General features: G+C 45.6%; 1 protein-coding gene across 4 annotated transcripts in view; it reads left to right on the top strand.

Moving 5' to 3' along the window:
- Nucleotides 1-24,402, top strand: part of NPNT (nephronectin) — a 57,187-nt gene that overhangs the window by 10,040 nt on the left and 22,745 nt on the right. The window contains exons 3-5 of one of the 4 annotated variants that reach the window (XM_054694587.1): nucleotides 6,526-6,576; nucleotides 18,303-18,395; nucleotides 23,840-23,938. In XM_054694587.1, the coding sequence (XP_054550562.1) occupies nucleotides 6,526-6,576; nucleotides 18,303-18,395; nucleotides 23,840-23,938 (243 nt within the window). The remainder of the gene's footprint in view (nucleotides 1-6,525; nucleotides 6,577-18,302; nucleotides 18,396-23,839; nucleotides 23,939-24,402) is intronic. The other 3 variants (XM_054694588.1, XM_037509591.1, XM_054694589.1) reach the window with 3 other exon arrangements.

The following is a 24,402-nucleotide window of genomic DNA, read 5'->3' as shown; positions in this document are numbered from 1 at the left end:
AACTCTTTACCCGAGCCAGTCGCTCTTTATGTAGATTTTGGGAAATGAACTATTGCACACATACACTGCCGTGTTCCAGGGGCCCAGACATGTTTGAGGGATATCAGACACCTGCACTGGTGCCAAGACATCATGAGGTGAAGTCACGGCACAGTACGTGTAGCGGCTGCCCTCTTCACATGTGTGCGTGCCGCCCAGTGGGGTGGCCTCTGGGTCTGTGGGGCCCACATTTCATGCATGTTGGGCCAGCTGCATGCTTTTAGGATGGCCGTCTGGTGACACGGAGGGCCGAGTCCCTCAGGGGTAATGGGCAGTGTTTGCCCCGGAGAGGAAGGGGCCTTACCACTCCCAGACCCCCAACCACTACCTCACACCAGTATTTTTGTTCCTTTCCCACAGATTTTGCACATGTTTGAATTTTTCCTTACCAGTCTTTTAAAAAGATTTCTTTTGTAAGAGAATGCACATTCATTTCCTCAAATACCTCTTCTCAGAGCACCAGTTGTCCGTGTGATCTCACAAATATATTTATACATACAGGCAATTTCCTCTCTCTCCCCACCCTCTCTTGTGAGATGAAGTCCTACTACGTGCACCTGGCTTCTCTTCTTACTAATGCATCTCGGGAGGCCTTTGCCCTGCAGCACAGGCAGGGCCTGCTCACCCCATCAGCCACTGTGTGGCTACCCCCTGGTGTGTTCACCAGTCTATTCCTGGTGGCCATTTATGTTGATTATAATCTTTTACTAATGCAAACAATTCCCAAATAAGCAACTTCAACCATACAGTGGAAAGTTTTCATCAGGTTCTAGTATTTCTTCTGCATGATAACTTTTGACAGTGGTCACATGATCTATGTTAGTAATCTGATGCTGTGTCAGAGATCCAGAATCTGAGTTGTTGCTTGATTCGGGTGTGCTCTCATGCCTGCTCTTCCCCAAATGTCCCTGTGACAAATGAAGCTCCATCCGCTCCACTATTCCTGTTTTTTCCTGGACTGTGGGCACTGGCTGACGCCGGGAGGATGGTGAGATCTGCTAGGATCACCTCCTGGCTTCCTGCCACCTAAGTGTGTTTCTTTCCCCTTTGGCTGTGAGGCCTTTTTTCCTTGTGAGAAATGCACATGCATTCTTTGAGGAATCACTCAATTCATTGACCCTTTTATTATATATATATATATAGGTCAGCCTTAGATTTTACAATTTTGTCTATTGCATTTGGTTTTCCCCTAGACTTGATGTATTAGAGAGGAGCGTGTAGAATTTTGATATCAGAATAAGGTTTTGGGGGACACCTGTCCTGTTGTGATAAAAAAAATTTCATCAACTGTTAAAATAGTTTTACTTATTATTACTTATTATTATTATTACTTATTATTATTTACTTATTATTCCAGTTATTTCAACTATATACTTAAATCATCTTTTAAAAAAAAATAAAGACTGGAGAAGGCAGCAAAAATAACATTCTAATCTGTTTTCCTTCTACTAGTTCCAGCCCCAACAAGCAACCACTTTCCTATTCATTTTGCAGATTGATAAATTTTCCTTGTTCATAAGACTATAATAACGTGAGGCAAGAACTATTCCCTGTCTTCTTTTTTTGTATAAGATTATGTCTCAGAGACCAGTCCATGCATTCATGTAACCTCTTTCATGTGGCTCTATGGGATGCCATTACATAGATACCCCACACTTAAGTTCTGCAGGTCCCCAGGCCTGCTCCTTAGCGGTTTTGCACATTGTTTTCTGCAGTGTGCTGCGGTGGTTATCGCCTCCTAGCCATCACCACCATATCACGTGCAGACGTGGGCATGACAGAGACAGCTTAAGCATCATAACTGCAGGACCCTCAGGTTATTATTACACATTTTCTTCTATAATATATGTAGCATAGGGAAGGTTAAATCATGGACATTACAGAATAGAAATCTTCTATTCAGTCACTTTCTATTTTTGATTTCTTAGAAGATACCATAAAAGAGAAAAAGAATGGATTCCTTTATTTCTGTTGGATTGGTCCTACCTTATTGGGGGAGGGTGGGAAGAGGTTCGCCGGCATGCACGTGGTAGGAAAGGAGAGTAAAATTAACACAACACGGGGGAAGAAGGGGGAAAGGCATAGTAAAGAGTCCGATGTTGGGAGGAGAACTGTTGACATGCTGGTGTGTGTACGCAGGGCTCTGAAGGCACTTGAGAGTCTGGCTCTGAGCTTCTGGTAGCCAAAGGAGCAGGAAAGTGATGCTGATGCTAGAATTCATGGGTTTGACAGGGAAAAGCACCCCCACCATTTGGGGGAAGTCCTAGCTTTCCCCACAGCTCGTTCTGAAAGACTCTCATGGGGGCCTTTCTGGAGTGGGGTGAGCAGGGCATGGCTTCTGGGTGTGGCTGTTCAGACTTCCTTGTGGCCCTTAACCTGGTTACTGCCACGGCCAAGATCTCATCAAACAGATGATGATTTCCCAGCGATAATGGAGCATGGCCTAAATCTTCTGACCTAGGACTTGCCAAGGGATGTCAATGACTGCCTGAAACCTGTGAGAGCCCCAGGGGCATGAGCCTCACTGGATGGACATGCGTCCCTGTGGCCCTACCAGGGGATGTGCTGTCAAATCTACCCTGAGTTACTAAAAAACTAACATGTCACAAATATAGTTCCATTAAGTAAAGTTAAATCTAAAGAAATTTTGCTCTGAAGCTGGTTTTCAAGTTTTCTGTTTTCATCACCTGATTGCCACTAGTCAACATAATTAAGGTTATAACAGGATTCCTGGAAAAATACCTACTAAGCCAGCATCGGGGAGTCCAACACCGCCTGCATGTTGTGTGTGGTGAAGTAGAAGCAACATCTCTCTGTCCCGCCCCCTTCCCTGTGGATTCCCCCAAGATTTCTGGTTTGACTTAACCTCACAAAACACCGTTAAATCAGCAGTTATCCTAACTGATGGGGGAGGAAAGAGATGTGAATAACTGCTCTCTTAGCTTCAGAATGTGGTAATTGATTTAGGAGCAAAAGCACCCTTTTCCCTTCCTGGGGTTACTGAGAAGTGCCCCTTTTCTGCCATGTTTAAAGGGAAGGCTGGAGACAGCCGAGGTAGGTTCCAGATGCTGGGGAGAGCCGGCTGGAGATGAAGGGCACTATGTGGATCAACTCAGGTCAGCCAGATTGTAAAGCTGAACACTTGATTTGCTTAATATCTCTTGCTCATTCTGCAGGCGAGTGGTGTCAGCTTTCCCAGGCTAACACTGCTTTCTCAGGACTGCCTTTGTAGAGATCATTGACTTCTGAAATTTTAGGGACTATGTATCACAATTTCAATTTTTGCTAACGTATACAAAGGAAGAAGCAATTGCAAATGTCTGTGTTTATGTTTACTTTGGCAAAACCAATGTTTTTAAAACATCATTAGTCTTATTTTCAAACTTAGTTTCTCTGAAAGATCCCTGAATGGTCAAAGGTGGGTGTTACTAAATTTATAGAAACGAACTCCATCCGTAGACATTCCAAATACAGGCTTCCTGGCACAGAAAATAATTTTCTACAGCCTTTTCTCCCTCCTGTTTTATTTCAGTGTTAGGATTTTGTGGGTTAGTTGGTAATTCTCTCCCATATGTCTGCATGCTGGCAAGTAACAAAAACATTGATCATTAGCTGGAAAACACAAATTGCAGCCCATGCTTAGTTGTATTTTTTTTAATGATCCATTGATATTTAGGGTTGATTTACTGTTGCATATACTTAATATGGTAGCCATTTCTACTGGGTAAATTGCCACAACTTCCTATGATCACATATATACTTCATGGTATTTCACATACGTAGTGGTGGTTCCAAAGTCTTGGTGACTTAAAATCGCAGGTGAATTAGAAAGTTCCGTATCTCTGGGTGTCTGTGTGTGACCAGGAATTAAGATATTCCTAGTGAAGGCAGGATTCTTTTCTGAAACAGTTAAATTTGTGGGAAAAAATTAACTTTGAAGAAATCCTTTATAAAGGTGTTAATTATTCTGTTATTTAATCTTCTGTTGTGGTCTGATGAATTCTGTAATTGGAATGGATTGAAAGTGGAGGCTTTCAATTTCATAATGCTTTTCCTATTCCCGGGACCTGCTGTCCCGGATATTGGTTATATTATAAAAGTGCAGAATTGGAGGTTGTGTGTGAATTGAGTTTGCTGAGCTAACAAGAACTTCTTTGGTTATGAGAAATACAGAGAAGTTTAAGGTTGGGGTATAGAGAGCGTTTAAGAGTCATTACCTTTTCCAGCGGAAGATTAGCGTTCAGAGAAGTACAGTGTCAGGGGAACGTCACCATTCATGGGTATACCAGGTATTTGTCACCTGTAAGGAGGCTCCCTGGAAACTGCGTCCACTTTATTATTTTCTTTTTAAAGCATATACTTCACCTAACATTTGGGTTTTTCTCATCCTTTACATAAAGTTAAATACATACAGACCCTTGGATAATAAGTAGCCTTGGTTCCTTAGTGTTTCCTATTCCTCATCCAAAGCCCAGGGTTGACTGCATCTGTAAACCTGTCTTTGGCAGGCAAGAAAAAGGAATCTCAAAATAGTTCAGTTTGTCCTGTTTTTATTCATGATTTCATAAAAACCATCAGACTGATGATTATTTGTATCCCTATGTAATCTCATCGAGAACCCTCTGTGGAACTGGAGTAGCAGGAGGAAGTTCTAGAATTGTAAATCACACCTGAGTAGCTTCCCTGCAGCATTGGCATGCCTTACTACTGTCTCTGTGTGATGGTGACTGTAGAAACACTTTCTGTTGGGAGAAAGTGAAAATATAGTATGTGCTCCTAATGAGTCCTTTATTTGAGTACTTCTCACTAGGGGGTTTATGCCACCAAAAAAAAATGTATGTAGAACATTTATTTTTGGCAGCTTTCACAAAAATTGTAAAGATGGCTGCCTATGAAAATTCTCTTGTGTGTCAATAGAGACTGGACCCCAGAAACTCTTCGGAAATAATATATTCGCAGTTAAATTTAGCTTTGATTTAAAATGCAGTTTTGTATAGTTTTAAAATGCAAAATTTTAAAATTTTAAAATTTTAAATTTGATGCTGGAAGTCTTAATGGGTATACATGTCAGTACCATGAAATTTACTTCAATCTATGGTGTCAATCTAAGGCTGATGCAGGTTAAGTAAGGGAAATGTGACCCCATTTTAAGATAATCTAATATAAGAACAAAGTATACAGAACTGTGTTTGGTGCTATTATTACTAGTTATAAAATAATGATGTTATTCTTTATTAAGCTTTGTTTGCAATTATATTCCTCCATAAAGTATGTTATTCCAAGTTGGCAATTAAAGACTACTAAAGAAATGGTATCCTTTTATATTTTTCCCTTCTTACACAGAACCACAATCAAGCAGTTTTCCTAAATGTATGATCCAGGACATAATTTGCCATTTATTCTTTCATTCATTTTCAGCTTTTTTGTTTAGATTGTATCGGTTATGTTTCATTATTCTAACAAAAATGTCCACCTCAGGATATGGTGAGAGCTTTTAAAGTTAACAACAATAAAAGCAAAACCTAATTTGTTACTAAAACAAACAACAAGGGAAAAAAAATACAGAGCCACCATTTTTGATCAGAAGTTTAAATCGTTGCTTTCATTCAATCAAATTGGTCTTCGGATTTTTTTCCTTCTGATAATTCCCCAAAGAAGGCTCTATCCGCCCAATTTTAAATTATGCAAATCAGTGAAGAAAGTGAGAATTCAGGTGAATATGGAGTGCTTTAGAGGGGGAAGAAAGGCATGTGTCCAAAAGAGAAGGCTCTGGGTCATATTTGGGGCCCTGGGCCTGCTGGACCCTGCCCATGCTCAGCAGTGTCTCAGGTTTCCCCCTGGCACTGTCATTAAGCTGGGTTATTTATGTATCTTCAAGTGAAATGGGCAAGCTTCACGGTAACTCTTGTTGCTATTGACAAACAAAGCAACCATGCAAGAAGAGAAGGCTGTGGAAGGAAAGAGAAAACGTCAATATTTCCTCCCCAAATCTGGAGAGATCAGGGGACATACAGTGTGTGAGAAACAGGTAAGTAAAGATGTGTCCATTGAGAAACTACCAGCCTTGGTTAAAGTTGATCAAAAATTTTGATGTTTTCCAGATATTTTACCCAACACTCATTTAATTAAAGGATACTGTCTCTTTGACCCTAAAATTACTGTTCTGAGAATGAAAATTTGCACTGGAAGCCACTGTGTCACCTAAGGTCTGAAATGTTTTAATTTAGAATTTGGACTATGAAAGACTAGCACCACTTCAATTATTGGTTAATATTTTTGTTACAAAATGTTCTGTAATGGCAAAATGGTGACTAAAATATTACTATTTTAAACATGTCCTAGAATTTTTTTTTTTTGTTTCAGAAAAGCACTGAAAGTTGAATATGTGTAAGTCTCCCGGAATGTAACAAGTTGATAAATACCCAAGTCCAGCCTCCTTACAGAGAAAAGATCTGGAATTTCTTTTTTTGGACATTTGTTTTGCAGCTTTCTACGTCTTAAGGCAGAGAATAGCCAGGATAAGGTGCCAACTCAAAGGTTAGATGAACATATTTCTTGAAATAATTTTGGCTAATCTATATGTCTTGGAAGGCATAACTTACAAAACTATCAGTAAAATGTAACTTTAGTTGTGATTTTGAATTGTTCTCTTGGGGAAAAATTACATTCCTTAGATTTGTGTTTATTGTGTTCATACCTGTATTTCAGTTACTACATTAAACTTTTCCCTTTCAGTTTATAATTGCTTTCTCCTGTGTTATGAATCTAATAAATTGACCTTCATTCTAACCTAAAGGAGAGTTTATATTTTTAATACTTAAAGAAGCCAATAAAAAAAAGCAAAGTCCATCAATGAAATTACTAACACCAGCCTATCATTAACCTGAGGGAATTAGATCTCATTTTCATTAATTCTCCATGGAAAAACTCAGGTAAGACATTTTTATTATATAAAATATGTAAGCTCGTATAGTAGCAGTTGTGCGTGTTCATGCCATTGTTTTGATACATAAAGCATTTCTGGTCTAAGATATTTCTGCAAAGTGAAAAATATCACTTAGTCAATCACCATCATGGCACATCAGTGACAAATTGAGGTGAAATTTTCTTTGGTGGAGTTGGTGCCAAAAAGACAGTGGACATTGAACTGACAGATAATTAGCACACGTCATAGGGCATGTTTTTGAGGGGAGACTTTAACTCTAAAAACATTTGGGAAAATAACAATGCTATTCGGGAACAAAGTTGACAGTGCTGGAAAGAAAAGTGATGGGATTTTATTCGTGGAAGAGAACATACCTCATAATGACTGCAGTCACAGGATTAGCTGGCAGGGCTGGGTCGAGGACAGGGTGCCCGGGTGGAGGAGAGGAGGGACTGGGCTATGTCAAAGAGAGACCTGGGTTCTGCACGGCTCCCCTGACTTCCCAGTATGAGACACTCACATTACCTGGGCCTTTCTGAGCTACAGTTTCCTGATCTACAACCCTGCTTGACAAGAGGGTGCTGGGGTTGTTGAGTCGCTGGTGGAGAGCAGCCTGAGAGATGTCCGCTCCGTGTGTGTGTGTGTGTGGTCCATGTATGTGCCCGACACCCCTGACCCCACCGCCGGGGGCTGTCAGCGTGGCGAGGCTAATTGTGTTTTCAAATCCATTTTGTTGAGCGTGACCATCCTTGCGAAATGACCAATGACTAGAAAACATCTCTGATTATTTCTAAAGTAGAATCGTTCCTTAGCTGATGCGCCTCTGAGGCGTCCTGTGCTATTCCTCTGATATTTGTTTGTAGCCCTCAGAGTGGAGCAGAGCTTGGGTTATCTCACCAGAGGCCAGGGAGCTCACGCACAGAGGTGGAGCTGTGGAATCACCCGTAGAGTCACAGGGCGGCCGCTTGGCGCACGTTTGTTTGAGACAACATGGCATTTGGACTTGCTGTAACTTGACAAACGTTTGAGCTCTTACTGGGGGCAAGGACTGCATTGGGTGCTGAGAGAGATGCGAAGACGAGCAAAACAGGCTTGCTTGCGAGGAGCTGATTTGGTAGGGGTGGTACTCCTGCCACATTCTGAAGTAGCCGAGATTTGGGGCAAAGAGTTGAGGCTGTGGAGAACAGGAAGAGGAAGAGGTCGTGGACTCACTTGATTCCATCACTCAGCAGATGGGTAAGAAGCCTCCCCCGGCCTCGGCCCGGCCAGCACACCAGTCAGACCGCGATCTCCCCTCGACCTCATTTGCTGTGGGTGTCGAAGGCCGCAGCTGACATTGAGCGCGCGATGGTGTGCTCTGCTGCTGGACACACGGCATCTCTCCAGGCAGTGCCCCAGACCTGGACTGGTGTCCTGGGGGCCCAGCCACGTCCCAGGGACGTGGAGGGGAGGGCACCCTGGTCAGACAGGAAAAGGCATCAGAGCTGCAGAAGCCTCAGTGCGTGGCCCATTCCAGGAAATGGGAGACCCTCCCTGGCATCAGGGCCTCTGCTTGAGGGCACCGGGGGTGGGCCAGGACACCCGGGCTCCCACTGTAGAGAGCCTGGGGAGGAACGCTGTAGTTCAAGCAGCGATGACATAATCCGATTGATATTTTGAGGGTGTGGGCTGGTGCTCGTGGCTCACATCCAGCACACAGGTGGATTTGGTCTGGCTCCCAGAGGGTTTCGTAGTTTTTGAGAGTTGCCAGTGCTCCGTAGGAAACGTGGCTCATGCATGCTGTCAAGCAGCTGGCACTCGGGCACTTGTGCATTGCCGTGGCCCCTCGGGCTGTGCTGCTCGGCAGCGGCTGAGTCCCCTCCCCTGTGGGCTCCACCGCCCGGGGCCTGCAGGCACTGGGCGTTCACAGGCCAAATTCTGAGCACTTTCCTCATTGACAATTTAGAGAATAGCTAGTTGAAACTCGGGACGAGAGGCTGGTAGTGTAAACTAGAAGATAGACGAGGCGATGTCCTAAGTCGTGGTGATGGGAACTGAGAGAAGGGCGGGACTGAAGGTGTTAGAAAGGGTGACTGGAGATGCAGCAAGCATGGGGCAGTGGCGGGGCACTGGCTGCCCCCACAGACTGTTTTGAGAACTGTGCCTGACGTTTTTGTTGTAAAATGTAGATAAGAGCCCACCTCATAGGGCCGAATGTCCCCTGTCCTCTCTGAGTCCTGCCTTCAGCAGCGGAAGGCCCCTTTTTCTGGATCTCGTTGTGGTACTTGCTGTGGGTCTACCTTCACTGTCCTGCTAGGCTCTTGGTTCCGTGGAGCCGGGGGCTGGTTCTCATACCTCTGTCTCACGGCGCAGCGGCGTCTACGGTGCCTGCTCTAGGTGGGTCCAGGCGGAGGCCCGGACATTCTTATATCAAAGAGATAAAAAAGATGAGGAGAGTATGATCTTAGTAAACAGATTGTGGTTTTCAGAAAGACAATTTACTGGGGAAATGAACATATTTCATTTGTCTGCCTGCCTCGTGACCTTCTTAGGTATCATAGATCTTACCTCCTGATGAAAATTCCAAAAAGAAATCCGTTTACATGCTTGAAAACACATGCATTGTAATCTGCTTGTGGCAGCTACTGCTTGCAGTGCGTTGATTATCCGCAGTGATGGGTAGCAGGCTGCTCCTTTGACAGCTGCCTTCTCGTGTAATGATGAGTTTTGCTCTCTGGACCAGTTCAGGGGCTGCCCTTTTCCAGACCCTCTGCCTCTGGTGTGCTTATAGCTGCTCTTCCCGCACCCACCATCCATGTGGTGAATTCCTTCTCCTCCTCTGAGATTCAGCTCTCCCCTGACATTTTCCCTATTCCCACCTCCCAACTCCCACCTCTGTGCAGAGAGATACCTTCTCTGTCTTCTTTTAACACTCTCTATACTTGTCATGTCTTGTTTGTCAGGAGACTGTGCATGATTTCAGAGCAGGTACTGTGTATCTAAAGAGCTCACATTCTACTGGGGGAGCTAGATAAGAAAAATAGCCAGGGTCACGCCGCGTGACATACATCTACGTGAATAGAAGCATACAGATAATTTATGACAGAGGAATGCACACAGCTTATGAACACACCGAGGACTCCAAATTAGGAGGAGGGCTGATGCGGCTATCGGAGATGGTGGTGGTACGTGCGTCCTGGAGTCTGGCTAGATGTCACTGCAACCGACTAGGGGCTGGTGTTCCATGTGGAAGTGTGGCCGTGTAGATTGTTCCCTCCTGGGAACTCCGGTCAGTGCATTCGCGGGCGGGGCTGGAGATGAGGCTGGTGGGATGGGCAGGAGTCCAGTGGTGAAATGAGGTGTCGAATGCCTTGCGAAGACTCAGAACTGACATGGTGAGCTAGGTCAGCATGGCAGACAGCCTGAAGGGCCAGGCAGGGACTGGACGGTGAAATCATGGATTTGCAAGGTGTGGATAATAGCCCTTTGGGCTTGGATTGGAGCCCGTGCACTGGAGGAAGGAAGGTCGTCCTTTCCTCCCTGATTGCTGGACATTTACAGACTTTCCAAATGTCTGTTTAAGGTTCCTCATCAGATAAATCTGGAACTTTTATGAACTGATGTTTTCCTTTAAAAAAGAAAAAAAACAGGAGGTCAAACGGATAAATACTTCACATCCTATGTCTATGCAGTCACAAATTATAGTTTTTCATTAGTTACTGTGGCTCAACTATGTGTCTACCAGACACTCTTGAAACATAGGCATTTTTTTTTAAGATTTATTTTTATTTATACAAGAACTGGGGTACAGGCCAGAGGCATGGGAAGGTGAGAGGATTCACCAGAGACAGAGTGGGGAACAGAACAGACAGGCGGACCCAAGACACTGCTGAGGGGAGCAGTAGGCAAGGCAGGAGAGGTCTGCCGCGCCATGTGGGAATCTCCCTGGCCGGCCAGGAATCGAACCCGCACTGTAGAGGCTGTGGACAGCTTCACAGCACTGTGTTCAACCTGCTGTGCCACCGGGGAGGCCCGGAACGTAGACATTTTGGTAGCTGAAAGAAGAAAGGTCGGTTACATTACAATTTCCTGACCTGCCTGATAATCGCTCTCTTCAGACCATCTCAGCTAAAACAAATAGGGTGATTTTCAACTCATAACCTAATGATTTCTTACATTATGGAAACATAAGTCTTGTCAATTTCCTTTTTGAAAGAAGTGTGTTAGCACTGTCTTTCCAAAATCTTTCCTGATTCGCTTGAACTCGTGCATTGATCACTTCTGCTCTCTCCCCTTTGCTCACTGCTCTCTCCCCTTCCTGGACTTATCTGCTTTGTGGGGTCTTGGTCACTTACTGACTTGCATGTCCCCAGTGCTTGAGCCAGCATCCAGCCTCTGGAGCTGTCCTTGTGTTCCAGCAGCCTCCTCGTCACCAGCCTTCTCTGTTGCTCTCCCTATGAGAAGGGGGATGCTCCATGTACTTGGATTTTCTCGCTTCATTCTCCTAACAAACCTATGAGTAAGGGCTCTATGCCCCATGGGGGCGGGGGGTGTTTATTGTTTTTTTAAGTGGAAAAAAAAGCAATGCAGGCGACTTCCTCTGGCTGAGCTCAGATCTCCACGTCAGAGCAAGGAACATCGCCCCCCGCCCCCCAACCGATCCAGATAGGGCATATCTGTCCTGCCCCAGCTCTGAAGCTCTCAGCCCCTTCTCAAGGGCACTGATCAGTGAGCATAGGCCAGTAAAGTAACAGTAGCTGTCAGGGACGAACATCATCCTCCTCGTGTTTATACATTTTCCCCATTTTTGTATTTGAAAATTTTGAAACCCACTGAAAAGTTAAAAGTACAGAAACAATAAACACCCACACACACTCTTCATTTGTGATTATTAACACATTATACATTCCCCTCTGCCCTCCCGTTTCGTCGAACCATTTGAAAGTAATACAGATAGAGTGCCATTTCACTCCTCAACACTCACCCTGCCTTTCCTGAGAACAAAGACCTTGAGCCAAAACCACATCATTTATCACACTGAAGGCACCGAACACACGTGATGATATTACATCATGAGCATCCTCTGTTGAGCTTTCCCCAGATTTCCCCAATTACCCCAAAACACAGTGTTATGCCTTGTTTTCTTTGGGATCCAGACTCAAGCAAGGGTCACATATTGCACTAGCTGATACTCCATTTGGTCTCCTTAAATTGAAAATGGTCCTCCCGCCCCCTTTTTTTTTTTTTGCTTCTTGTCAATGACATTTTGAAGAGTCCCGGTCAAGAGCTTGGCAGACTTGTCCCCAATCTAAACATCTTGCAGTTTCCTCACCATTAGATTTATGCTCACTCTTTTCTGCAGGAACATTACCAGTGGGTCACGTGCTCTGCTGTTACTACTGCATATCCCACTTTTTCCCATTGTCGATGTTGCTAGCTTTGATCACTCAGGGTGTTGTCCACTGAAAGGTGACATTTTGTAATAAGTAATCTGTCCGGTGGTAACATGGAAACTATATGAATATCCTCTTCTCTAACAAACTTTCACCCAGTGAAAGTTTCAACATTTATGGATAATTTTGGCTCAAATGAATTTTTTCCATGGTGGTTGGGAAACTGTTTTCCAAATTCCTTCTGCATGTTCACTGAAGTTCTTCTGTAAAGAGGAGCCCTGTCCTCTTCCTTTTTAGAATCTCTTTGCTCTTCTGGATTCTTTCATGTATTCAATGGCCATCAATTAGTAGTTCTTACTCTTCTTGGTGCTCCAGTCACCCCACATTTGGCCTGGGGAAGCACCTCCAAGCTAGTTCCTATGTCCCTTTTACTTGTGACCGACATTTTGTAGCTACATCCTTGCTTTCTGTCAAAGCAAAAGAGCCCAGCCTCACTGCCCAGCCCTAATTCCTTTAAGGAACATAGGATGGCATTTAGAAGCAAAGATGCCAACAGACTCTTTGCCACCTTTATTGATGGAGAAAAACTTGCCAATAAATAGTAACTTACACTTCCCAATAAATAGTAACACTTTCTTACATATTTTTAGGTAAAATATGGGTTTACAGTGTTGTATGATCAGAGGCATAACAGGTCCCCCTTCAGGCATATGTCCCCACCACCCACCAGCAAGGCACCCACAGTCCTCCAGCACCATCCCCTGCGCCCTGCCACATCCTCTTTCTCCGGCTCCTCTAGTGGCCCCAGTTCTACAGTGAGTGTCGTGTTCATTATTGGTTTGGTTCTGTCTGATCCTGTTTCTCTATAGTCCACGTAGACATGACACCATCCGGTATTTGTCCGACTTCCTCTGATTTTTTTTTCTCTCAAAGATTTATCCATTCATGCAGTCTTCCTCTGATTTATTATCAGGCTCTAACTTACTGTCCCCTCCAGTCCATCCATGTTGTCACAGCTGGCAAGTCTATTTCATGTGAGTCCATCTCATCTGACTTTCATCTAAATCTCTCTCTTATATATAGCACAATGAAAACAGCAAAGTTAAAATTCCAAGGAAACTGAAAATGACAATTCTCTTTAAAAGACAGTTTTTTCAAGTGGGAGGGGAGCATGCTTAATGATGGCAAATGAAATTTGGCTTGAGATACAAAAACATACATGCACTCATTTTCTCTGGACTCTTTTAGGAAAGAAAAGTTAAACAGGGAGGAAATAGGTCCTTGTAAAATTTGTTTGAATTGGATGTTCCTGAAGTCAAAAATAAGTTTTTATCAGACAGCTCTTAGAGATGGTATTAGATCAACCAGAGAAACTTATTTCATTTCATATTCTAAATTATCCATTGGTTGATTCAATATTTGCAGTTCATGATGCATTTAAGTCCATTAGTAAAAATAATGTTATATAAGACATGAGCCAGTAAAACAGATGGGGAATACTTCTGAAGAGCTAGCAATTCTATATTCTATGAGTGTTTCATAATCTGGGATCTGTAGAAGCAACAGAATCGAAGATATTTAATGTGGAAATACTCTGGCAGGGTTACTTTAATTTCTGAAATTATAGATTGTGTTCTGAGCTGCAGCTTCTCCTTCCTGGAAAGATCACTGAAATATCTTTATGCTTTTCCTCCCATTTGACATCCTCGCCCCTCTGATCCTTTCTTGCTCATATTTGTGTGTGATACCCTCACTCCCCCCCACCTCCAAATCCACTCAAAATGCTGGGCTTTCTGCTCTCTTTCTGAACTTAAGAAGAACTGGTGGGTTGATGTTGGAACTGGGATAAGAACTTTTTACTGAAATTGGGCAAGTCACTTAACCTCATGTGCTTTCACTTTCTGCTGGTAAAATGAGGCTCATGTTTGTCTCCCTCCTGCCTTATATGGTTGTTGTAAGGATAAATTTAGTCAGTCATGTAAACAGGCTTTGAGTTCTGCATTCATGAGAATGCTTGTAATAGGCTTTTAGAGTGATAACAATCAGAGGCACTTTTATTTCAGTTTCTACTACAGCAGGAATTTAGATTTGAACACAGACTCATCCACCCAAGGACACAGGATACAAGCGAAGCTGGAGAGCTGTTCTGTGCAGACCTGAGACTCTGGAGAATTCTTTGCTAGATTTTGTTGTACCTGTGACACCTGGGAAGTTTTGGGGCTCTTGCCAGTGGAGCCTATCAAATGCTGCTCTGTTCCTTCCGAGTTCCGTTAATACAGCCACTAGCTCTCTTTCAAGGCCAGTTGTTGTTGGAAAAAGATACTCCTCACTGGGGTTGCCTGAGTTCTCAGAAGCCTGTGGGATGTAAGGAGGGCTCGCAGGTGCCGCCCAGTGTTGTGACCCTTTGTCGCCTTGCCTGTCCTTGCCTGTGTCTGTGATCTGTGTCACCTTTGTTCCAAACACTCAATCCAGGTGGACTCGGGTCTCTGCTCTGCTTTCAGGGGTGCTAGATGTAGATTGCAGAAGTTACCGATGATTCTTGGGGGGCTGAAGACAATCTTTCCATTAAAGAGATCAGTCTCAAGGCAGCAATAACAGCTGAGTTTGAGCTGGCTATGCCTTGCCACACTGCAGAGCCACCAGCCACCCTCGGCTCTGCACCTCAGTAAAGCCTAAAGCTCAATGAGTCAGTGGGAATTGTATTTGACCTCAAGTAAGATGGCATGAAGAACAGTGCGCCAAATCGGAAGGGGGTCAACTTACAGTTATTATAATGATTTCTGGCTCTGCCTTCATTTCCATTCTCACCTCATGGTCATAAAGCAGCCATGTGCTAGTCAGCACTCTGCTAAAGTAGCATTCTAGAAGCCTCACTCAGGAACTTTCATTTATATACAACTAGCCAGAATTTAGTTTCTCGCTACCTAGCTGCCAGGGAGGATAGGGAAAGTAGTTTTGGATTACTAATTCATTCTCTACTCCAAAAAAAGTCCATTCTGTTTTAAAGACAGGGAAAATAAAGACAGGAAAATACTGATAGCACACCACATTTTCTGCCACATAAGCCGTTTATGCTGCACAGCAGCAGCTTCCTATTGCTCGCATGTGCTGTCAGGCTCTGCAGGTCTAAGGGTACCTGCCCCCACACCTTCACATTCTGAAAGGCATTTGTGTGTCCTCCCCAGCATCACTCAGCCCTTAGAGGGCCACATTTCCTGACGCAGCTTTTGCAGGACCTGCCGTCATAGTTATCATCTGCCTCCTTCCTTCTTGCATCTCCACTATCACGACTGCAGCCAACAGGCCAATATATTCTGGTTCCAGTTGTTCATATCTGCTGTGACGCTGCCCCACCCCCCACCAGCCTAGGATAACGCATCACATGTCACCTATGTGCAATACCTGTTTATGGAACCATGCTGGCAAGATTATAGGAAAACTTTCCCAAAGGTGCTCCTTTTTTGCATGAGAAAATACTTGGTTATATCAGCATCAGGAGCGTCCTGTCCCACGGGGGATGAGCCGTTGGCAGATACATAAGCTCCGGGGAACCTCAGGGATAGGCTGTTGGCTAGAAGTGCAAACACGGGTTGGAAGAAAACACTGGCCCTGAACACAAAAGAAACATCAGCAGTCGCGCCTCTAGGAATGTGTGCATTTGATGAGTGCCAGGTTGGGGTGCTCAGGAGGGCACAGTAAAACTCCTGAAAGGCTGTAGACCTGGTCATCCAGCTAAGTGGGGGTCAAGAGGCTAAAGCAGCCTGGGGCTCAAGTATAATTGTTTCATGAATGTTTCATGAACATGACCTTTTTCATGTTTCAGGTGGAGCTTTCTAAACGACTTTTGCATATTTGTAGAGCTCTTGCACATTCCAGCTATTCGGGGAGGCTATTACCTGGGCATAGATTTATGGCTGTAGATGTCTCTGCTTTCCTTTTCAAACTGGCTTGATTCCTAAAGATGGCATTCGTAGATTGTGTCCACAGAGGAGCAGAAGGGCCTCCTGGAAGGCTCATTTCTTCTCCCAGATCTGAACAAAGGCACTTCCCTGGGATTCTCACACCGCATCTACAGCCTGATTCCAGTGCTTACCCAGGAATGTCCTGACCTTCCCACCAGCTTTCTGGTTGACTCCGAGAAGCAGCGCTGTCCAGGGCTCATGGTGAGGCAGGTCCAGCTGCAGGGGCAGGAGGCCGGGCAGGAATGTCTGGAGGCAAAACTGGCACCTCATCCGGGGAGTACCAGGCAAGGGAAGGCTTTTGAGAGTTGCATGAGCAAGTGCAGAAAACAGGAAAAGTAGCATGCATGTCGGCTTCCCAGGAGTGTTAGTTTGCAGGGCATTTTGCGGGGGACAGTTATCAGCGAGCTGGACATAGGGTTAGTGTGGACCCCGGCACCTGGCGTGTCCATCCACATGGTTGCTGAAGCCCGCTCTGCCTCTCTGGGCCATGAACCATGCCTTCCCTCATTGGCTGCCCAGTCATCCCGCACATATCACCTGGCGACACTCCAGAGTTTTCACTGGACATGGTCATTCTCCCCATGAAAATAAACTTCCAGAAACTTCCCATTTCCTGTAGAGAAAGTGTGTGCTCCTCCTCCTATAACCTAGGGAACATCATCTCCTGGTCACAGCACCTGTTACTGCCTGCTGCTCAGCCCTCTGATACCTCGCTGGCCTCGCGCTTCCTCACTACCTATGAGTAGATGGCTCTCTTCTGCCACTTAATGTCTCCTTCTCTGGCTTCCCCTTCTGTCCACTTTGCTCCAGGACCTAGCTCTGCTCTCCAGTGAGGCTTTCTGTGCAAATTGACAGGGGCTGGCTTGTGTGATGGCTTCTTCACAAATGTCACCCGTGCCTCCCTTGTGATCCTAAGTTAATGTTGCCAGTTGAAACATGAGACTGTCTTGTGACTTCCTCTGGTTTGTTGGCTCTGGGGTCAGTGACCCCGCTTCATGATGCTCCCTCTGCTGTCTAGTGTCAGATGTGGCGCCCCTCTGTGTTTTGGCTGGATGGTTCTCGTGTGGGGGGACTGCTGAGGCTTGGCAATGTCTGGTGGCCTTCCTGTACGGACGCCCGATGCCAGAAGCACCCTCACCCCCTGCCTGACCTTCCAGAACGTCTCCCTTTATGCCAGATATCCCAATAGGGCAGAAATGCCCACAGTGGAGAATTGTTGGTAGAGAGTAAAATCCAAGCTGTGTCTTGGCAGGCATTGGAGACCAAGAATATTGGATGATTTTACAGCTTCCTGGGGTCTCAAGGAAAGGCATCAGGGGTGGAAGGTAGTAACTGTAAAATAGAACATGGCGCTTCCTGGCGTTGGCCGCAGAAAGGCTGTGAGACTGGTGGGCCTCGACTTGAGCTTGGAGTTGAGAAACAGCAAGATACTTGCTTAAGTTGAAGGTCCAAAAATACCGAGTTATTTTGAAACATTCCATACTTGGAGGTATCCTTTCCAATAACATAAGCGTGTTGTTATTTAACTGGAAATTTATTACATAACCAGTATTTTTGGATTAAGGATTATTTTTGAAGTGTATTGAGGAGAATGTGTCTCAAATCACCGGTGCAAGTTATTGTGAAGGGGTAACTCTTGCTAAACATCCCTGGTGTTTATACCTAGTCTTACGTCTTCTTTCCCTTTCTTTGACTTTGCATATTGTCCTCAAGTTCAGCAAGTCTCCCAGTCCCACGTCTGTCTGTCTGTCTCTTTAACACACACCACATACACAACAGTGTGGTGTGCGTGTCCGTGTGTCTGAGTGTGTGTGTGTGTGTGTGTTGTGTTTGTGCTCCTGTGTAATCCAGGCAGTGCTCACCACTCCAGGACACAGTGATTGTGTATATTTCTGCTCCCCGGGACTCAGTTCTCAGGTGATGTTTTGTCATCAAGCTGGTACATGATGTAGGACTACATGTTGGTGTGCGCTGAAGATAACACCCGGCATCCTCTCTTCACAGCTGTGTGCCAGCCACAGTGCAAACACGGCGAGTGTATTGGACCCAACAAGTGCAAGTGCCACGCCGGATACGCCGGGAAGACCTGCAATCAAGGTAGGGGACTGGCACACAGGCAGTCACCTGCGCCCTCACTGCTGCTCAGGTGCACGCTCAGCTCTCCACTTCTCCGTGGTTCTTGTGCCCAAATATGTGAGCTGCCGTTTTGCTGAAAGATAAAAATAAGTAACAGTCAGTCTTTTAAAATGTGTTACCTCGAGGCTAGTTACAAGGATTTCATCCTCTTGTTCACTGACACTGGTTAAATGGGCAGGGAGGGATGTCATACCTTCTGTTTCTCTGTGTTCTGCTGATGGGGAGCCCAGACCATTGTCAGCCTCCTTGGACCCCAGTGAGAGGGGACCCCTGGATCCCACAGAGTCAGGTGGGGGGTTTGGCCACCAGTGGCGTGGGCCCTGCGTCTCACAGCCCTTTGTACTGTGATGAAAGTCCCTCAGTGTAACTGGCCTGCGCTCGGAACATTACAAAGATTTTGATGAACTTAGCAAGGTATTTTTAATTGGCACCAGGTTGCCTATAAAGGGAACATTTATTCAATACTAGCAGCACCTCGGGTATTTTACATACCTCTTTTCACCATTGTACCACCACCAGGAGGCAAAGGGTTGTTTATTGTTTAAAATGACACGTTTTCCATTTTTCATTACTTAGAGACCTCAGGAATATTAAGTGTCTTGTTCCAAGTCACAGAATTAGTTGGTAGAAGACCTGTGTGGGCTTGGAGCTGCTGTGTGTGTAAATCAGGCTCTTCCTTCCCACGGAGTTCTGGGTGAGGGAAATATCCCGGAAATGGCATCCTCTGAGACCTACTGACAGGTCTAGGGAAGCTCGTTTTCTCAGTTAATTCAACCAGAAACCTTCTTTCCTGTTTTCTTTAGCTTGAAACGTTTTATTTAGGGGGTAAATGGGAATGAGTAAAGAAAAAAATTGACATTTCATTATTCTTTAAGTGACATTTTAATTTTGGAATATTTCAAAGAGTAAATTAATTCAACATTAAATACCACATCTGAGGATAAATGTAGGTGATTGTGAAATATTTTTGTGATGTGGTTGAGCTTTAATACATGCATTTTTTTTTCTTTTTCTCAATACCACCATCTCTGCATATCAACCAGCAGTATTCCTGCCCCAGTTTCCATTTGCTCATTTCATGATAGCCTGATACTGCTATCATCTGCAACCTAGGTGCTAACAAAACCAGAAGTAGACAGAAGGTAGAGTTAGCTTTCACTTGAAAAAATAAAGATAGTCTTATACTTCTTTCTTTTTTTTTTTTAAAGATTTATTTTTTATTTATACAAGAGCTGGGGTAGAGGCCAGAGGCACAGGAGGGTGAGAGGATTCACCAGACACAGAGTGGGGAGCAGAACAGGCAGACAGACCGAAAGCACTGCTGAGGGGAACAGTGGGCATGACAGGAGAGGTCTGCTGCGCCATGTGGGTATCTCCCTGGCCGGTGGGAAGGTAACCCGCGCTGCAGAAGCTGTGGACAGCTTCATAGTGCTGCGCTCAACCCGCTGTGCCACCGGGGGGGCCCTTACACTTATTTCTGAAAGCGATTCTCCCTGTCTTAAACAGCAGGTGAAACAATTGTGGGGCCCCACCGTCGCATACACTCACCTCATCTCACACTGAAAGCACCATCTACGCTTCAGTATCTCAGGTTCCTTGCAGGGGGTCATGTAATCTCATGACTTGGAGGCAGGGCTTTTCCTCAGTCCAGCACAGATATTTGCAGGTACTTGTAACTTCTGAGCTGTGAGGTGGAGTCGTGTCAGTAAACTGGGACATGCTAGTGGTCAGCACAAGCTTCATGGTAAAAAGTGGACTTTGGAATGTGCTGTTTGATGGACAGCTGGCTTTTTGCAGTCCTTCTTTTCTGCTTTATAGTATATATATATATATATATTTTTTTTTTTTTTTGTGTGTGTGTGTGGGGGGATCCTCGCCGGTGGACGGGGATCGAACTGGCGCTGCAGAGGCTGCAGGCAGCCTCGCAACCCAGCGCTCAACCGCTGCGCCACCAGGGGAGGCCCTATAGTATATATTTTTTTAGCTTGGAATTTACCAAACATACCTGGGTAGTTGATTTTGGAAATAACTAGGATTCCTATTATCTGAGTTTACTCTTTCAAAAATCACTGGATTTTTGTTTCCCCGTCTAAGGTCACCAGCTAGCAGCCTCATGGGCCCTGGTTATCGGTGTTCATCTTAGAACCCCAGCATGCTCCTTTTTTAAAAAAGTAATGAAAATAAAGCATCAGAATTTTTTCATTAATAGGTCAGCATCACTCAACCGTGTTGTCCTGATGCCAGGAATTTTATACAAAGAAGATAATTAAAAGAAGTCACTCTCAAGAAGGGAGGGAAATTCATGCCCACTTATTCCCAGGAGCTACAACTTTTTTATTTATTTTTTTTTAAAGATTTATTTATTTATTTATTTATTTATACAAGCACTGGGTACAGTCAGAAGCGCGGGAGGGTGAGAGAATTCACCAGAACCAGAGCGGGGAGCAGAGCAGGCAGAAGGACCGAAGTACACTGCTGAGGGGAGCAGCGGGCGGCAGGAGAGGTCTGCGCACCATGTGGGACCCTCCTCCGGTGGCCGGGGAGGGGATCGAACCGGCGCCGCAGAGACCTTGGGCAGCTTCGCAACCCAGCACTCAACCGCTGCGCCACCAGGGAGGCCCGAGCTACAACTTTTTTAATACACTTCCAAGACACTGAAACTGATTGCAATGGGGCTCCATCTTATTTTCAGAAAGCCAGTTTTACGGCTACTTTTAAAGTACCTGTATCTCCAAAGAGAAGCTGAAATACCCCAAATTAAAATCTTGTCTTCCACCAAATCCTATTTCTTTGGTGGACAAGGATTTTAGGAGTTAACCAAGTGGGATTTTATACCTGCAAAAGCTATGCTGGCATCAAATCCGTAATGTCAAGTCCAATCTTGAAAATAGAACTCTAGCTTACAGTGGGCCTATCTTTTAATCACCTCTTTCATCGCCTTCCTTACCAGAAGAAGCAGTGGTAGGCTCTTTATGGGAAGGCTGATGGTCTGTGCAAGCAGGAGCCCTCTGCACTGCCTCTGACATGGCTTCCTGAAAATGATCAGGACATTGACTTGCACACGCTAAGTGCACATGAGATCTTTATCGCGTAGTTTCTGTCTCAAACAGCGGTGCTTGATCATAGGAACTTAAAAGAGAGCACCACTTGGATGGGTTCTTGAAGCCTTGAACAGAGAGCACTGTCAGGGTAAGGGCTGCTGAGAGAGTGGGGTACATGGGAGGGTCCCCCAGAAATCTGCTCAGGGCAAACCATCTCTCTCTGCTCTGTGGAACACGAAGCTCAGCTGTTTTGACCCAGACCAGACCTGTTCATTAGCAGAGAACATGTCTCAGACTTGGGGCAGGTCAAACCAGTTTCTTTTTTCCTGGGGAGAGAAATGCTAAGTCCCCTGAAAGACTTTCACTGAGCTGGAAATGAGCTCTTGATTACGAAGTAGGTGTGAGTATAAGGCGGATTCTGGCTTAAAATTTTGTTGTGACTCGTGTGCTATGGTGCAGCAGACCTCTCCTGACCCGCCCTCGCCCGCTGCTCCCCTCAGCAGTGTACTTCGGTCAGTCTGACTGTCCTGCTCCCCGCTCTGTCTCTGGTGAATCCTCTCACCCCCCACACCTCTGGCCTCTACCCCAGCTCTTGTATGCATAAGTAAATCAATCTTTAAAAAAAAAAAGAAAGAAACGCATGTTGTATGCATGAAGAAATAAAAATAAATCTTAGGAAAAAAGAAAGAAATCATCCTTGGAAACTTGCGGGGTGAACTAAGTGCCTGGAGAGAATGCCTGGGGCTTTCAGAGCTGCCTAGGGGGCTGGGGAGTAGGGCCACCCCGCTGACATGGCCTCGTTCCCCCAACCCTGTCACAAATGAGCGTGAATCTGCGGGGGTTCTTGCTGGTCCCTCTGTGGTGGTCTGGATTTGCTATTACCCTGTTGCCTGTGAAATCATTCTTGTTCTCGAAGGCACGTGGGCCCTCTCCCAGCAATGGGATTCCAGCTTGAGCTCTTCCAATCTTAAGCACCACCCCCCCTTGCTTTCTCCAGTAATTTTATGCATGTGTGTTTTCCCCTCCTTGAGTCTCTGGACCCAAACACACCTCCTTCCCCTCAGCCAAAAAAAAAAAAAAAAACATAAATAAAACACAGATAATAATCTTGGCCTCGCTTTCCCATTAGGGAATGATTTTTGGCAGGTAACATGCCAAATCATTGCATGTTTTTAGAATTGAATGACATTCTTTTGAATTCACAGGGCACTTTGTAATAGTTTCAGAAGAAATAGTTTATAAATATCAGTCATGTTTTCACATGGCTGGGTTCACATGTAGGATTTCTTGTCCCAAGAAAAGCATCAGTGTGTGTGGGCAGAGGCTGAACCCTGGGGGGCTTGCTGCACCGAGAGGGGCGCCTGCGGAGCCAGCAGCCCCCACCCTAGCCCTGACAGAAAGGTGGTCCGAGCCTTTGAAAGGCCGCCCCAGAGCCACATTGGTCGGGCTGGGAGTTCAGCAGGCCGGGAACCCTGAGATATTTTGACTGCACCTCGGTCTCCCGCCTGCTGTGGCCACAGTCACCAGAGGCTTGGGCAGAGGCTTCGTGTGCGTACAGCGGCCTCCCATGCCTGCAGTTCTGGGGACAGTAGTCTCCTGCACCCACGCTTGGCTTGCCGAGGTCTCAGACCCTTGGGAAACCGTCTGAAAATCCTGTACACAGTTGGGTATTGTGAGAGAGGGAGGGAGAGAGGACATTCACTTAACTTGCATTATTGCGTATAGTTGTAGCTTCGTCACCATGGCTACTGTGAAGCTCTGACTGAGTCATTTATCATTTCAGCTTTGTCGGCTCAGGCACCCACTGGGGCCGCTGTGGATACGGGGTGGGGCGGGGGCAACCGTGTTCCGGTGAAGTGTGATTAAATGTAACATGCATTCTCCCATTGGAATGAAACCATGATGCTCTATCCTGCCATTTATTTAAATAAGATCTTTATGGAAGCCCTAAAGTGGTGCTTAGTTCTGGAGTTCTTGAAACCATTAGACCAGACGGTAACCGAGGGAGAGTCTTGAGCTGGCTCTGGGAACCTAAGCTGAGCCGGCTGATGTAGTCAGTGTTTATATCATCTGTGAGAAACTAAAGTGACTTGACAAGCTTTTCATAATGAGCATCTCTTCGTTTGGTGTTTTGGAGATACGCTGGTATGAGCGTGACGGCTGTCAGCTGGGCGCGCGTGTGATCTCAGGAAGCAGGTGGCAGTGGTGCATTCAAAAGGAAGTAGAAACTGAAAAAGCGTGAAGCGTTTTTTTTGGGAACTCCAACTTTATGTAATTGTTTTAATATATACTTATAAGGCTTTTTAGGACTAAAAATGACATCCGTTCAAAGTTGACTCTTATTGCCTTCTTCCTGGCCTGAAGACGAACACTTCTACCCACCTCCACCTCCTCTTGGCCAAGGCAGTGAGCAGCCTCTTGTCCACCCCCTGGATCTTCAAGCCACGAGTTTACCTGCGAGGGGTGAGCGTGCATCGTCCCAGGTGGTCTGCGCCCCACCTGCGCGGCTTCCTGTGCTCTCGTCCCGTCCTGCCCCCAGGCTGAGGACTCCCCTCTGGGGCGCCCAGCCCGCACCCTGAGCTTGTCCGTGTGCCGACTCTGAATCTACAAAGCCAGGCGCCTGCCCTGTCTTCCCCTGCCTCCAGCGCCGCTGCTTTCCTCCTCTGCTCTGGGCGCGAGTGCGCCGAAGAACCAGATAGCAAAGGAACACGTTCTCGGCTGTAGGTGAAGACAGGAATTCTGCAGCCAAGCTAGGGGTGTTGACAGCTTTTAGAAGCTTTGAGTCCCTTCCCCACCACCATAGTTGGGGGGTATTAGGTTTTCTGGGAATGGAACCATGCTTGGTCTCCTGCGCTTGTTAGCCATTCTGTAGCCTGAGAAAGCCTAAGGCCTGGTTCCAGCCTCAAGTAGCTGCTGGACGCATGTGA

The sequence above is a fragment of the Talpa occidentalis genome, unplaced genomic scaffold (assembly GCF_014898055.3).
Source record: "Talpa occidentalis isolate TD23 unplaced genomic scaffold, MPIMG_talOcc4v2.1 talOcc4.13, whole genome shotgun sequence".
NCBI classification, from domain to species: Eukaryota; Metazoa; Chordata; class Mammalia; order Eulipotyphla; family Talpidae; genus Talpa; species Talpa occidentalis.
Note: the sequence above shows the minus strand (reverse complement) of the source record. Positions and strands in the feature narration are given on the sequence as shown.